General features: G+C 35.5%; 1 protein-coding gene across 1 annotated transcript in view; it reads left to right on the top strand.

Moving 5' to 3' along the window:
* Positions 1-16,621, top strand: part of Hs2st (Heparan sulfate 2-O-sulfotransferase) — a 91,647-nt gene that overhangs the window by 32,213 nt on the left and 42,813 nt on the right. Inside the window, exon 3 of the mRNA XM_090396688.1 lies at positions 12,939-13,024. Coding sequence (XP_090252814.1) covers positions 12,939-13,024 — 86 coding nt within the window. The remainder of the gene's footprint in view (positions 1-12,938; positions 13,025-16,621) is intronic.

Here is a 16,621-nt window from a genome sequence, read left to right as displayed (position 1 = left end):
GATTGCAAACTACATATGGCCCATCGCTGCCCAAGAACTCGCCCAATTTTAATAATCTCTGTATCGAGTTTTGCTATAGCTGCAAGTTCTATTTGATTTTTATTTGATTGGTGATAAATTGAATACATGTTATCTAAAAATATTTTAATATGATTTGTTTGTTTTATATCAGTAATTGAATCGTCAAGTGCTAGCTGAAGCCTATGATTTAAACAATGCCAAACAATTACTTTTGGAAATTTTTCCATTAATTTGGTAACCACTCCAGGCTTCCTCCCTAGCATTGTACTGGCACCGTCAGAACAAAAAGCTATTAAATTTGCTTGTAAATATTTATAATCAAAACCAAATTGATTCAATGGACATTAAAATAATTTCTGCAGTTGTAGATATCAGTTCTCTCAATGCAACAAAACAACATAACTGGATTGGAGATAGATGGTACACTACATTGTAAATAGATTACTAAAGTACTTCTTTTCGAAATTGTGGATGCTTCAATTATAATACAAATTTTAGAATTCTCGTTGATCACATTTTAAAATATTTTTATTTTAATTTCATTTGCAATATGCTCTGCAATATTTGTAGCACTATATCGCATATGTAAACAATTTCCTATGTCAACACCGTTTTTTGTTTGCAATTCTAGTGCCTCTTCAATATCAGCTAAGGGTCTATTTCGTTTTATACAGTGTTAAATATTTTCACAGTAATTTGTTTAGAATTTATTTTTTCTATTAAATTTGGTATAGCGTTATTGGCTGATTTCCTTAATAAATCCTGTACAAGACTATGTGATTTTGACAAATTATGATCTCGATTTTTTTTTCTCAAAGAAGCCTGTCTAGAACATTTATTGTTTCCATTTGGGACCATCAAATATGTACCCCATTCTTTTGATATATGCACATGTTTCTCCGCAGATACTCCTAAATGTCCTAAATTTCCAATGTTGAAACAATCTTTGCATTCCAATTTTCCTTCCTTTATATCAAGCCATTTATACTCTTCTAAAAAAGTTATTAGTTGTTTTTCACACCAACAATCCGGAAGAGAAGGATTAGATTTTCCTCCTAATAAGGAATTTTCGTTATCGTCACAGATCAAATCTTCTACAATATTTGAAGAATTTGATTCTTCACCAAGTTGTATTGTATCTTCAGATGTGTTTGTTTCTGCTTCTTCAAATTTTAAAAATGGGAGTTTTGATAACGTGTTTGTGTTTTAATGAATACAGACATTGTTTAGTAAATAAAATCGTTTACAAATTCCCGTTCGTAAATTGAGTTTGTGTTTTGTGAATTCTCCTTTATGCATTTATTTTTGATGATGATAATAATATATGTAAGTGTTTATTATATAATTTCAAAATATTTACGAGAAAGTATATACTATCATTCATCATCTATCCTTTCATAAAGAATTTTAATAACCGGCTCGCCCGACTTAAAAACATTAACAAACAGCTTGCTAAATTTGAAAAATTTTAACTGGTCCCAACACACCAGTGTACATGGGTCTGCACCCACACCTTTTTTCATCGCTCCGTTAAGGCGGGAAACCCCATACATTATTGACCTTCGTAATAGTGATAGCCTTAGGTCTTATTTTAATCCATCTGGGATATTTCTTTGTCTTAAACATTCTATTATTGCAATTCTTTTATACACGTTTTTCTTTGTTCTTTGTCTTAAACATGCTAATATTACAATTCATTTATACATAATTTTTTTTTGTTCTTTGTTGTTGTATAGTAATTAAGCAGTCATATTTACAAAAATTACAAGCAAATCGATCTAATTTAAATTCCTAAGTAAAATCAGTATAGACAGAATTTAATTTAAAATTTCTGTCTATACAGGATTTTGCACTAGCAAAGTGCTTTCTAGGTGCTGGATAAAAATAGAGATAAATTCATTAGAATGACTGTCCTGTCATCCTCATTTTTTGCAGATTAATGTAGTCATACTTACTGAGATTAAAGAAGTATTTTATAGCCAATGCTGATTTAAAAAATATTCTCTGACCCATAGCAACTTCTGCACAGCACAACTGTCTTCCTTCATTTAATCTTGTTTGAAGAGGTGGGTATCGAGGAATGGCTTGCTAGTCTCATGGTTATTGCTATACCAATAATCACATTCATATTTATGCAGTGCTGATTTTAAGGGCTCATGTGTCCATTTCACAGAAACAATATGGCTTTTGTATCTAGATTGCTGCCACAGATGCATAGAGAGACGATTCGCATCTCTACAGATTAACCATTTATGGCCATTGTATATATCACTTTATCAAAAATTCAGATTTTTGCATCTCCTTTAAGCAGAAAGAATGAGCAACTGATACCACAGTGAATATTTTGTAGTAGAATACCTTTCAAACTTCTTTAGTTAGCAAATGGGCATTGTTCATTATTATTGTACACTTCCACATCTAAACTAGTTTCAAGTCCAGAAATATCACTGTAGTACATTAGTTAGTGAGCCTTAACTTTGTCTTGAGCCTAATAACAGTGCAGAATCATTTAGGAGATCTTAATCTTTACCATATTGTTTAATTGCTTTGTGTGAAGTGTTGTGGATCACCCAGTTTTAGCCTTTTCATGAGCAATGAAAAGTCACTTTCATTGCTCATGTTGACATCCCATCCCATCCTGAATCAAATGAAATAATTAACTGTTCTGGACACTGAAGTTTTTTAGATTCAGCCAATGACCTTATGATATGAATTATTTGAGAGGAAAGTCCTTTCTTTTTCGTGATATAGCCTTTTGTGTCTTTCTGATTTACTCTACATCTCAAAATAAAAAGTCCATTTTTGTATTACCTTGAGTCCATTTCTTTTCTTTGGTAATAGTTCACTGTATGTACACAATGATTCTGATTTGTATCTTCAAAGGGTATAGAGGACACTGTGATTAAGTTTATGTTTTTACTAGTTTTTTTTTTTAAATAAAATTGTTACTAGTCTGTCAACACCTTTTTTTTTTTCAAGATCTTATTTGCCACAAGATGTATAATCTTGGACACCTGAGACAAATGCATAAGTGACTCAATTCACCTAGGTATTTTTCCTGTTCTAGTAGCAAACACCTCTTTTGCATGTTTAAGTGATCATACCGCCTAAAATGAGCTGTGCTCATGCATTCTTGAATGCTAACAATATCAAATTCCTTCATATCTTCATTTCATATCTTCAATTTTAATATGATTATGTCATTGCCTGTTCACTCCCCTAATTTTTCTAACAACTGTCATAGCAGCTCTGGTCTCTAATGTAACGTAACTCTCAGATTGAGTTCCCTCTCATTTTTGCTAGCCATGCATGTGCACGACAAAAATTTTGTGAGTAACTTTCCAGTCTCAGACTTTTGTACTTACTGATCTTACTGACTAGTTATTACTGATATCTTTACTCATGTATCCCAAATCAGTGCAAAGGGGATATAAAATAGGAAGTGATCATTTTAAATTGGACAATATAAAAATGAATTCCGTATTGAAAAGAAATTATGTACAAAAGCCTGAGACTGGAAAGTCATTCACAAAATCTTTTGTACATAATTTCTTTTCAATACGGTATTCATTTTTATATTGTCCAATTTAAAATGATCACTTCCTATTTTAAATCCCCTGTGCACACTGATTCAGGATACATGAGTAAAGATATCAGTAATAACTAGTCAGTAAGATCCGTCTAATTTTGTTTGTGTTCTGTCAATGCGAAATTACATACATCTGTTTGTTGGAACATGGTGTTAGTGTTTTCCTCTGCATTTATTACATTTCCTACTATTTAGATCTCTAAGAACCAGCTTTTCAATTTTCTTTTTCAGTTGTCTTCTCTAATGACTCATAATTCCTCTGTTTCTTCCTTATCAGAGGCAGGTACTGTAAGTCTCATTGTCAAATTTCCCATTTTCAAATTTGCGACCTCACTAACTTGAAATTGCCTGCCATTCAAGAAGGTTATCTTCAAGTTTAGTGTAGAATGCCATAGCTGTTTCTTCTTTTTGCTGATCACTGTTGCCTAGATATAATGTTTCATGGTTATTTAGCAAGGTTCTGCATGTTTTGGCAACATCAATTATGTTAACATGTCTTTAATTCCTTGGGCAGTTCCTATTTTCCAATGATACTTCTTACATTGATGGTGCCTGTATTCAGTTGTGCTAAGATTAAGTTTGTTCCATTAGCTGACCACTGTCCAGCCTTGTTTAACTGGATAATGCCCCAACCAGCATTTTCATGTGTCATCATTTTTGTTTGTGGATCAAGCCAATTCAGAATACAGTTTGGTCAACTGTTAGCCCATCTTCATTCATTCACTATCCTGTTCAAAACCATGAATCTCTGAGTTATCTAGCTTTGATCTTTAGGCGACCCTCCTGCATGCATTCACACACACACACACACACACATATTCATGCCATGTATTGTTTCTGCTTTTCATTAAATCTTGGATTTTCTGTTTGAACATTACAAATACTTCAATAATGCTTGGTTTTTCAAAGTTTGATGTTTTAAAAAAAATAAAAAATAAAAATTTTATTCAGATTTATTTAGGAAAAAGTGGTATGTTTCTAAAAACAATCTGCATATGATAGGATAAAATAGTTTGTCATTTTATGCTTGGCATACTTGAGTTATTAAATGGCAACCCAAACCTTTTCAGGTCTCATATGTTAATATGGCCTATGCAGTTTACTTCCTATCCTAATTTACGCTCATGCGTAGACCCACACTTTTAGTATGTAGGCATTTGGAACCAAAATCCTATGGAATAGGTTGGTTACTCCTTATTCTAGGAGTGTATTATGTCTGTAGAAGTGTGTGTTCACGGGGCTGGTTTGCCTTTTAGATGGATGAAAAACCTGAGTTTCTGGGTGAAGAAACCCTGAGACCAGATAAAGGTTCCTCACATCATGGATGGGAATCGAATCAAGGGCTTCGTCTGTACTGACTGAGCTAAGGAGGCTCTCGCAGTTTACCTAAGATGCTAAATAGAGATTTGGTTTATAAGCCAAGCATTGTTCCATAGTTCACAATATCTTTTTTTCCCCCAGAACAATGAAAATTTGTGCTTATTTTGTGTTACATATCTGCTAAGTACTTCTCAATATTTTTGAATAAGTATATTTTCACTTGAACATGTTAAAATTCTTATCTTAACAAATATAACCCAAAATGTAGTTCCATTTCTTAAGATGCTTGCAATATAATAAAACAATTATTATTGTCTAAAAATTAATGCATTTCTTGTTGTTCTACACTGTCAGATGTCATAAACATCTTCATTTAGTGTATTTGGTAAGAGCGATGATAGATATTAATAACTTAAATATTTCTATCATAATCTCCACTTTTGCAACTCGCAAACCTTCAGTCAATCTATCCTCATAGAGAGCATTCCATACACCACTCTCTTCATCTTGGTCACTCACCTCTGGATTTTCTCCAATACTTTCATTCCCCCCCCCCCCCCCCCAAAAAAAAAGTGACCATACCTGAGAGCTATGAACATGGTAATTCAGATATGGACATATCAAATACTTATAAAGAGGAATGATAACTTATTTCTGCTTGTTAGTGTAATCTTCAATTCAATAACCAAGTAATCCTATTGAGCTACCTTGACAATTTTACATTAGCATTATGTCCTCTAAACTTCAACTCTCTATCTACGTAGGCTGTTCAATAAGTTATAAGACTATATTTATACAGAAAACAGATTACCTTTAATCGTCATCATTTACTTTGTCTTTTTCGAAGTAACTACCGTGAGACGCGATGCATTTGTCCCAACCTGCGTCCACTTCTTAAACACATGTGAAAGTCCCTTTTTTGAGAGTTCTTTCAAAACCGCCTCCGCAGCTTTCACACATGCTTTGTTGCTTTCGAAATGGCGGCCTCTTAGTGGTCTCTTGAGCTGAGGAAACAGCCAGAAATCGCACGGTGCAAGATCAGAACTGTATGGAGGGTGTGGTAGGATATCTCTGTTGTTCTTCTGCAAAACGTCCACTACACAACCAGCAATATGTGGCCTTGCATTATCGTGGTGCAATAAGAAGCCATTCTTCAGCAATGGACGCTTCCTTTTGACGTGCTGTACCATTGTCCGTAAAACATCTGCATAGTAAGAACCTTATCTTAATTTACAGTATTCCCGGGTTCTACAGTGTGTTGGTAAACAATGCCTTCGTAGTCAAAAAAAATTATGGTCATAACTTTACCAGCCGATTTTACAGTTTCTGCTTTCTTGGGGGTAGGCGAAGACAGATGCTTCCATTCACTGCTTTGTTGTTTCATTGTAGGGTCATAGTGATACAACCAAGCTTCATCTGCTGTAAGGATACATTTTAAGAAGTTGTCACCTTCTTGTTCCAGTCTTTCTTTCCATTCTGTGCACACATCCACTCGATACTGCCTTTGCTCCAGTGTCAAGAGTTTGGGAATCCATCAGGCGCAAGCACGTTTCAGCCATGATTGAGTGAACACTTCCCACAGAAATATTCAGGACAGCATGCAGCTGGTGTACTGTAATTCTGCGATCCTCCTTGATGATAATCGCTGCTGTGTTGATCATTGTCTGTGATGGACGTTCAAGGTCTTCCCTCACGTTCAAGATCTTCCACATTTTGCCTTCCTCCTTTAAAAGTTTTATGCCAGCGAAAAACACTTGCCCTCGACATTGCTTCATCGTGGAAAGCTTCATGTATCATGTTAGCAGTGTCCGATGCCGATTTTTGCAAACGCACTCAAAATTTAATTGCATAACGCTGTTCCAAGGACGCTTCCATTTCGATGACTGGTCGCGGCTCGTAGGTGCGGCGAAACAAGCTTGCATTTAGTCACGTGACACTCTGGCACATCAGCCCATATACACCATCTATCAACCTCTTTTGTTAATACAGACAGCAACATTTCTTTATTCCACAGAAATTAATATTGTGATGAGTGGTTTCGCGACAGTAAAATTAGTCTTATTACTTTGAATAAAATTGAACAGCCTTCGTACTACCATCCCCAAATTCCTAGCTTCATCAGTTTCCTAGTATACAGTTCCATCAGTAAAGTACACAGTTTTTAATCTTTTTATTCCAAAATCCAAACTTTACATTTCTGTACATTAAACTGATACCCATTATCTTTTACGCAATACCCATACTGACAATCTGTTTAAATCATCCTGCAAGCTCTCTACACTCTACCCAATTTTGCATCAGAGAAAGCAGGTAGCTAGCATGCTGCTAACCACCTGGATTGTTCTGCTCAGTGTATTACTTTTAGGTGTGTTCATTAGCAATCCTTATATCCATATCACAACTTTGACAACTTTATGCCTTGCAGTATCATTGTGTAGCTGTTCTTTTTATCCATTTCAGCTGTCACTCTATTATAAAAAAAAAATTAGTAAATTACCCTTCTTTCCCTCATAGAGTATCATATTCTTATCCACCCATTCCTGAATTCTATCCTTGACTGACTTTTCCAATACTTCTACCGCCACTTCCTGAGACACTGGTTGGTCTATAATTTGCTATCACACTTTTAGTCTCCTTTATGCAGAGAAATTATTTATCTCTTTTTTCATTCCCTTGGGACTTGACAAGAGCTGAGACCTAGTCAGAGGCATTGTCAGATCCTTTGCACATTCTTGTAAAATGCGAGCTGATATCACATCTAATCCCATGGCTGTATTTGCATTGAGAATCTGCAAAAAAAAAAAAAAAAAAATCCCTAAGTACTTCCAATTCATTAATCTCTATTATCACATCAGTCACAGTAATAACATCACTTGGATAACATACTCTTGCTGGTCACTTGGTAACTCAACTATTTCATGTGCTTCTGTCACCTCACTGCCATCAGTCCTCATTAAAGTTATTTTTTCATAGTCACTCTTTCTTTTACTTAAATTAAGGGGATATTAAATCCCACATAGTTTTAAAACCGAATAAGAAACTCAAAGATTAGAATCAGAGAGTTTCTTGCTGAATATAGTAAACTATAAAGTATCGGCGATACTAGCATTAGCCAATGCAAGTGATTCTAATCTTTGAGTTTCTTATTCGGTTTTAAAACTATGTGGGATTTAATATCCCCTTAATTTAAGTAATGTTTTCATTGCCGAAATGAAGCTTATTAGCTCTTTATACTTAAGTAACTCTTTCTTTTATTTGGCAAAAAGATGAAATGACCAAATTATGAGTTGAATATATATATAATATATACAGTTGGTTGCTGCTGTTAGATCCTGAATGCAGAGCTTTACAAGTAAATTCTTTATTCATGATTTAACATGACAAACTACTACTTATTAAGGAGATATCTGCACATCAGCTAATAATTATAAAGTATTATTTTATGTTTTCTAATAATTGTAGTCCATGTGTGCGATATAGTGAGAGTTATTGCTAGGTTATTTGTAATTCCCAAGTAAGCTGTCTAGTACTTTGCGAAATTCCGAGAAAAGTTTATAATAGTAATCCGGAATAATCGTGTATAATCGGTACGAGTCGAGCGTAGCGACGGAGGCTATACCTTCGCGGAAATATGACGTCAGAGCGCCTACCTAGAATAATGTAACCGGACAGGTTAGCGAGAGTGTAGGATCACTGAAGGGGCATGAACGATGGGGTTCGTGGGTGAAAACCACATTGAATAGAGGGTGCCCGAATAGGGCGAATAAAAGACGAAGCACGCCGTTTTAAGAGGCTTTTTGACCTTTTGATCTTCGAGTGCCGGATTCGAGTTTTAGGGGGAGTTGGTCGGAGGATTCGTGAGAGAGCGGTGGGTCTTCTACGGCAATGACGGATGGCAGGTTCTTTTCTTGAGAATGCTCGAAGAATTTCAAGCAGAGCTGATCACGATATGACGGCCTATGTGGAATCGAGCCTTAGCAGAAAGTCCCATTGGAGAAAGTTTCCTGCGGAGCAGTAGATAGCACGCAGCAGTCGGAAACAATTAGAAGAAAAAGCGTAGTACATCACCAGGTGGAAAGACAGCCAAAGAATATGCAGTAAGGTAATCCAGACCTACATGAGATGGCGGCATGAAATCTGAGAAGATCCGGTAATGTAAGAGTTTTCGTTCTATGTTAAAAAATTTGTTTAGAACAAGAAATTTGTGTGTGTTGTAACTAAAGGACATTAGTAGAGAACTTTTAGTGAGAATTTGACTGAATTAATTAAAACTTGTGGAACAAAGAAGAGTTGTTAAATAGGCAGTGATTTGTGAATGGCTAGACTTGCTTAAATGAAATTTAGAATTAAGGTAATCATTGATAGAGTATTAATGAAAGTGTTAAATAAGTATTCTGTGAGTAACTTGTGAAGGGAATTATATAGTAGTAGTACTTTGCTTAAAGCTAATCGTATCCTTTCATAATCGAAGGATTTAACTTGCTCTGATTCATTGTGCTTTAGTATTACCCTTAACTTAGAGTGAATTTTGATCCATTGAGTATTTAAGCTTACATAACTGTAAATGTTTTGTGTTTTCCAATAAACATGTTTTGTACCTTATACCTGAGTTATGCCTGATTATGAATTCAAACCACCACTTATGAAATTGAACCTTTTGGCGGGAAGGAATTTAGATATAATTCTTTAAGTGAGATTCGGTCTACGACTACTAACTGAATCTGCACAGCGCTAGCGTGAGATAAATTATTGTGTGTATCCTTTTAAATTTTGAATTATTTCCCTGAACAAGAGTCTCTTCTGTTATAGGATATTGGCTGGCGTAGCGAAATATAAATTTTGCGAATATCCGAAGAGGAAACAAATCTGAATTAGTATTTTAGGAGCACGACAATAGATTAGAAGGAAAGTTATTATTGAGGTAGAATAAGATATAATATAGAGAGATAGTGACATAACAATAGAGTAGCCGGTAGGACTTTGTACACAGTTTTGAGTAAGCAAAGGATAGATTCTAGAGACAGTAAATTAATGTATAATAAGATTGAACTTACGAAATAACATTATATGAAAGTAAGGATATAACAATAACACAGCCGACGAATTATAGAACTTTAACACTGCTATAGAAGCAACATATATATTGTTTCATTTGTCTTGGTTGCACACCAGATTACCTGAAATGGACTGCAATGTCTCCTACTCTTTTTGGCTGCAGTATTCCTCCTCCCATTATATCTTTCTCTATCCTCCCTGAAAATACTGGCTACTTCACATTCTAACCTTGTAATTACATCATCTGCTGATAGTCAAGTCTCACTAATTAGTGCCTACAACTTTTAGTCAGGTTGCACTAACCAGTGCCAAAAACTCTTCCCTCTTATTCCCGATATTGCTTCTAGCATTAGTATATATAAATTTTAGCATTCCCTTAGGTCCAACAACTTTTACATTGTGTATTGACTACCCCATTCAATATTGTTACTTGAGAGACTAGATTCTGCATTTTTTGTTCATTCTTGCCCTTACTTGCATCCATAGTAGTCAAGGGAAAAATACAGGAATGGATTGATGAAAATGAGATACTGTATGGGGGACAGCATGGCTCGTGAAAGGTAGATCATGCCACAGTAACTTGCTCAAGTTTTATAACACAGTGAAGGCTCAACTGGATAAGGGTAATGGGTTTACAGTGATACTGCTGGACCTGGCTAAGGCCTTTGACAGGATACCACATAGAATTCTAATCCATAAACTGCAACATATGGGAATGGATATAGAATTGTTGAGATGGATAGGAGGGTGGTTAATGGAGATATACCAGAGAGTAGTTTACTCAGGAGTAGAGTCCAAAAGACGGCCTGTGACTAGTGGTGTGCCACAGGGTTCTGTTCTTGGACCACTGCTGTTTAATTTGTTCATTAACGATATAGGGAAGGATCTGAGAGTAACGGTTCACTGATGATGATGCAAAGTTGGCTAGGGTAATAGTGAATGCAGAAGATGTCAAAATGTCAAAATCTCAAGGTGATTTGTATAGATTGGAGGTCTGGGCTAAGGAGAATGGATGTCAATTTAATGTGACAAAATGTAAGGTTATGCATTTTGGGGTGAAACGATTAGCAGCAGTATACCACATTGATGGAACTGTACTCCAGGAGATTGATGAGGCCAGGGACTTGGGAGTGTTGGTGGATAGAGAGTTGAAGTTTAGGGGGCACATTGCAAAAGTGGCTAAATCAGCTCATCGAATCACTTGGATGCTGAAGAATACTTTCACGGGCAGAGATAAGCTAGTTATTGTTCCTCTGTATCGAGCCTTGATAAGATCCCATCTCGACTACTGTGCCCAGATTTGGTCACCTAGGTTTCTTCTTGATGGGGAGGAGGTTGAGAGGATCTAGAGGTGAGTGACCAAGATGATACCAGGTCTATGGAATGAACCTTATGAAAACAGGTTGAAGATTTGTGGGTTGCAGAAATTAGTTGATAGGCGGAAAAGGGGAGATATGATTGAGACATTCAAATTGCTGAAGGGTTTCTATAGGATTAATTCAGAGGATATTTTTGAGAACATGACTGGTGGTGGGAGGACTAGGGGACATCGTGGAAGCTGGGCAAGAGTGTGGTTAGTAAGGGTGTTAGAGCTGAGTTTTTTACCTTTAGAGTGGAATGAGTGGGACCGTGCGGTTAGCCTAGTGGCTTTGTGCTTCGCAACCATATGCCTGGGGAAGGAGTGTCCCAGGTTCGATTCCCGTTGTAGACGTGAGGAATTTGAGGATCTTCCTCAGGCATAGCCAAGTTAGCCGGTCTTGGGTGCGGTCAGTAGGGTTTTTACGCTAGTTTATCTGGCGTTTTTCATCCAGCAAACAGGCAAACCGGCCCCGTGAACATACGCCTCTACAGTCAAAAATATATCTGTAGAGGCGTATGTTCACGGGGCCCCCTAGCGGCAGATCAGGCGACGGGTCGGTTGGGAGTAGTACTAAGAAGAAGTCACATCTAAGTAACACGCGGACCCTGCATAGGAAGCGGGAATAATGCGTAGAAGAAGTGGTGAATGAGTGGAATGAGTTGCCAAAGTCTGTTGTGGGTGTTATGACGGTGAATGAGTTCAAGGCAAAGTATGATAGATACTGTGTGAATGTTAAATAACTGTGATGGATATGATGTTTAGGGCCTCCCTCGGTGAGTCTAAGGACTCCTTGGAGTCGCCCGTAATAATAATACTGATTGCTTTTGCTTTCCTTTTTCTACACTCTATGAACAAATTTCTTTCTAGATCCCAACTCCAAACCCATTTAAGTTCAGTCATTCCATCAGCCAAATTCAGACCATATGCCCACATGCTACATTTCTTGTGCACACCTGTGCATTGGTTCATGTGCTGGCATTGCTCTTATAGCATGGCACCAGACTTACAATTTTCACCCTCTTGCTCTTCTTTTTTCACTTCTTCCAATAACTCCTTCACATCTTCACTAATACAACACTTCTTGTCACTTCCCAGGTCATTAGTACCAGCTGAAATCAATTCTTTCATCTTGCATCCGACAGCCTCACTAATATTGTTCATTTTCATACCAGGGAAGCAAGATTTTGTCATGCTTTCATTAAATACTCCTCATCATGGAATCACCATAAAATTTTTTCTCCTTATCATCTTGCTTTTTTTTTTCTTCTTCTCAGCTCTACTAATCTCTTCATGTTTCTTCAGTCTTTCAGTTTCACTCTTTGTTCTGTGAAGGACTAAATGTAAGTGAGCTATTAAATTGTTGAGGATCTCCTGCTTTCCACCATTGCACTTTCAACATTATCTCTAATGTTAACATTTTCTAGACTATATATTCAATATTATCTACCCCTACTATTATGTGCTTTGTTCTCTCTCTCCAAATGTTACTCTCCTTTCACACATATATATGACATAGAATGAAATCTTGCAGATTCAACTCATTCAAATATGGTGTTTACTTCCAAGTAATTTTTTTTTCTTATTTTTTTTCAGGCAAGGTTTGTACATAATGTTACATCCTGGACATCCAAAAAACCAGCTATCTATCACGGTCATATTGCATTCCTTGATTTTGGGAAGTGAGTATTATATAGCCCCAATTGCACATTTCAATGCATTTATTTTTATATTTTACTTTTGATACTTGTGGAGTCTTAATTTTATTAATAGTTTTGACATTTCTTAAAAACATCACATTTCTAACTTTACAAAATTGTTTTATACCCTAGCCCATAAAACATTTTTGTTATTGTATTAAACGTTTTACAAGGAAGAAACAGATTCTTGAATGTTGTGAAATTCTCATTTAAGGCAGAACTTTTTTTCAGTCTCCTTCATTTGGGTTATCCTTAAATGATATATTTTGAGCAGAAGTATGACATTTTGTGACTGAGGGTGAATGTTTTAAACACAGGCAAAGAATTTTTTTTCAGAAATGCATCAGCTTATCAATTCAAGTTCTTTTGTTATTTATTAATTTATTTCAAGTTTAATGGGTTTCATTTTACCGTTTTTTTTTTAAATTGTATTTCTTATTTTCGATTGTGTTTCTGTTTTTTTAATGACACATTTCAGAGATCCTTTTATCTGCACAATTCAGATGGTTCCATTTAGAAAATGTAGTCAAGAGTATATTCTTTTTAACTTAATTTATCTTAGAGGTTGCTTCAGAGTCAAAGCTAGATAACCAGGAGGAGGAAACCTTCACATAGCTTGTAAGGAATGCAAAGAACTAATTGTGACTGCTGACTTAGTATCCAATCCCTACCGTCCTGTAATATGTATAAAAACATACTACAGAAAGGTGAAGATTGGATATTGTATTCTGTATTTGCTCAAATAACATAAACATGATTAGTTGGCCGAGTGGATAGTGTATCCACTCTCCAGCCAAAAGGCTGCGGGTTTGAATCTTGCCATGGGCATGGATGTTTGTGATTGTCTGTGGTAGATGGCATTGGTGTACTTGCAGTCAGTTGGTGATTGAGTGGTGGAGACGGAGTTGTAGACCATTAGCCCTTGATGAGTCCTTGGACCCTCTGAAGCGGTGTCAAATAATAATAATGATGATGATGATGATGATGATACATAGCATCTGATAGTATGCTGGTTAAGATATTGCCTGTTATACAAGGCCTCTGCCATTTACATTGGGAAATATGGATGAACATTAAAGATAGAAAATAGTTATTATGGCGGGACAACCTTGACCTCAGCAGAATTGATGTGCATCAACATGAGAATTAAAGATGTACCATGTCAACATAACGGTCATTACTTAGACTGAGAAAACTAAAAGAAGTTAGACCTTTTGATAACCATATGATTTACTGAGGTACTAGGAATCTGGCAATTGAGAGAATGTATATAGTATTCATTATCTAAATTTCTTGAATTGGGGTCCATTTTGATTAAGTGGTGATACTAATTTGTGGCTATGCTCCCAAGAAGATTTTAGTAGAGGATAAGTCATTAGAGAGAGTAACTGATAAAAAGAAAATGGCAAAGTTAATGGAAATCTAAAAAGCAGAATAGGAATATTTTTCCAGACATCCAAAAATATTTTGTGAAAATATGGAGAAAAGGACAAAGTTAAGGACAGAAGTGTGCTAGCTAAATTTCTGCTCAGGACATTGTGGATTAACATCATGTTTCCCACATAAAATGTGCATAAATTCATTTGTTGGAAATTTCAACAGAAGGTAGGTTAGATAGTCTGATCTGGAAGTGGCAGTGTTTTCATTCTACAAAACAGGCAACTCAGCCAGAAGAACACATGCAACTGAGAAATTTGATGTACTAGTGGCCTTAGTTGCTTCAGTCGTACTTCCGAAGAGCAGCAGCATAATTCATGACAAAAGAACACACATCTTCAGATTTGGTCAAGATACAAGAGTGTTCAGTGAATTTGTAGTAGAAAGTGACACCACTTAGCATGGAGCAGAATAAAAAGTATCCCATTGAAAACAAAAGAGAAATATAAGTAACAACTCTCATGTATGAATGATATACAAATGTTATTTGTTGCAAAAGTGATGGATCTTGAAAACGAATTAAAATGTTTGAGACTGTGTCTCAAAATTTGTTTGAGCTAGGAAGGTATATGAAAGTTGTGCATAAAGATAAGTCATGAACTGCTTTGTGGCATATTAACATTAAATTAAGAAAGCTGTCCACAAAAAGAAGAAATTGTATAAAATAAGTCTAGCTAGTAACTTTTCTTGTGCACTTAGCAAAAAGTTATTAAAATGTAACTATAACTGAAACTAAAACGTGAAAGAAAGTTGAGTTATAAAATCAGCATGCAGAGGTTAGGGATAATATAGAAAATATTTTGGAGTCTACCAAGAAAGAAATGGAGGAAAGAGTATCACAAAAAGGACTCACAGATCATAAAGATTATATAAAAACTGAAGATTCCACATATTTAATGTAATTTCAAAAATAAATGATAATGGTAGAAAATGTCCAAGAAGAATATAGTCTTATTTATTAAGTATACTGACTAGAAATATATAATAACTGTAGAAACAGTGATGAGAAACCTGAAATGTGTAAAGGCTGCTGGAATAGATATTAAGCCTGAACTATATTCATATAAAGTATTTATAAGTTATTCAAAATTTAAAAAAGAAAATAACAAAATCATCAACATGAAAGATTTAAAGAATGAAAGTATTGAACACTGAAGAATATATATATATATTCATCATCATCATCATCAAATTCCTGCCATGTACCCTCAAGGGGTGTACAGGATATGATAGTACTACATGAAAAAAAATTACATCATTACTAATTTCCTACCTACAATTTTCCTTCAAATCAGCCTGTTACTTGTCAAGACCCCAAAATTATCAGATCTTATATTTCTATCGTCTAAGGCACTTTGTACTGTACCAATCCACCTATATCTTGGTCTTCCTCTGGGTCGTTTTGCTGCCAACCTAGCAGAGAACACTTGTTTTGCTAATCTTTCTTCGCCCATTCTGTTTAAATGACCATACCACCTGAGATTAGCTCTGTTAACGCATTCCTGATTGCTGACGATGTCAAGTTCTTTCCTAATATCGTCGTTTTAATATGATATTGCCATTGATGCCATCTGTTAATGCCTATAATCTTTTTCAGGCCTCTCATATCTGCAGTCTCTAGTCTTTGGTCAAGTGTTTTACTTCTGACCCAGCTCTCAGATCCATAAGTTAAAACTGGTTTGAACTGTCTTGTATAACAGCTAATTTAGTGTTCCGACTAATTTCTCTCTTATTCCATATGAATTTATTCAATTGACTTCCCACCATACCAGCTTTCCTGATTCTGTTGTCTATTTCTATATTTAATTTACCATCTTCACTAAAAATCATGCCTAAGTAGCTGAAATGTTTCACTTGTTCCACAGGTTCTCCATTCACAACACAGTTGACATTTTCAATGATTCTGCCTATTTTCATTGTCTTTGTCTTTTTAATGCCGACCTTCATACCATATCTATTACAACAGCTATTCAATTTAGTCAAAGAATCTTGCAGACTTGTAGCGGATTTATTTAGAAGTATAACATCGTCCGCATTCAGCAAAGAGCTGACATTAACATCTCCAATTTTGATATCATGTTTAATACCACTTTCCTTCATAATGTGATCCATATAGATAATGAAAAACAGAGGGGATAATGT

Source organism: Typopeltis vanoorti, chromosome 8 (genome assembly GCF_054136105.1).
Source record: "Typopeltis vanoorti isolate ZY-2024b chromosome 8, IOZ_Tvanoo_1.0, whole genome shotgun sequence".
Taxonomy (NCBI): Eukaryota; Metazoa; Arthropoda; class Arachnida; order Uropygi; family Thelyphonidae; genus Typopeltis; species Typopeltis vanoorti.
Note: the sequence above shows the minus strand (reverse complement) of the source record. Positions and strands in the feature narration are given on the sequence as shown.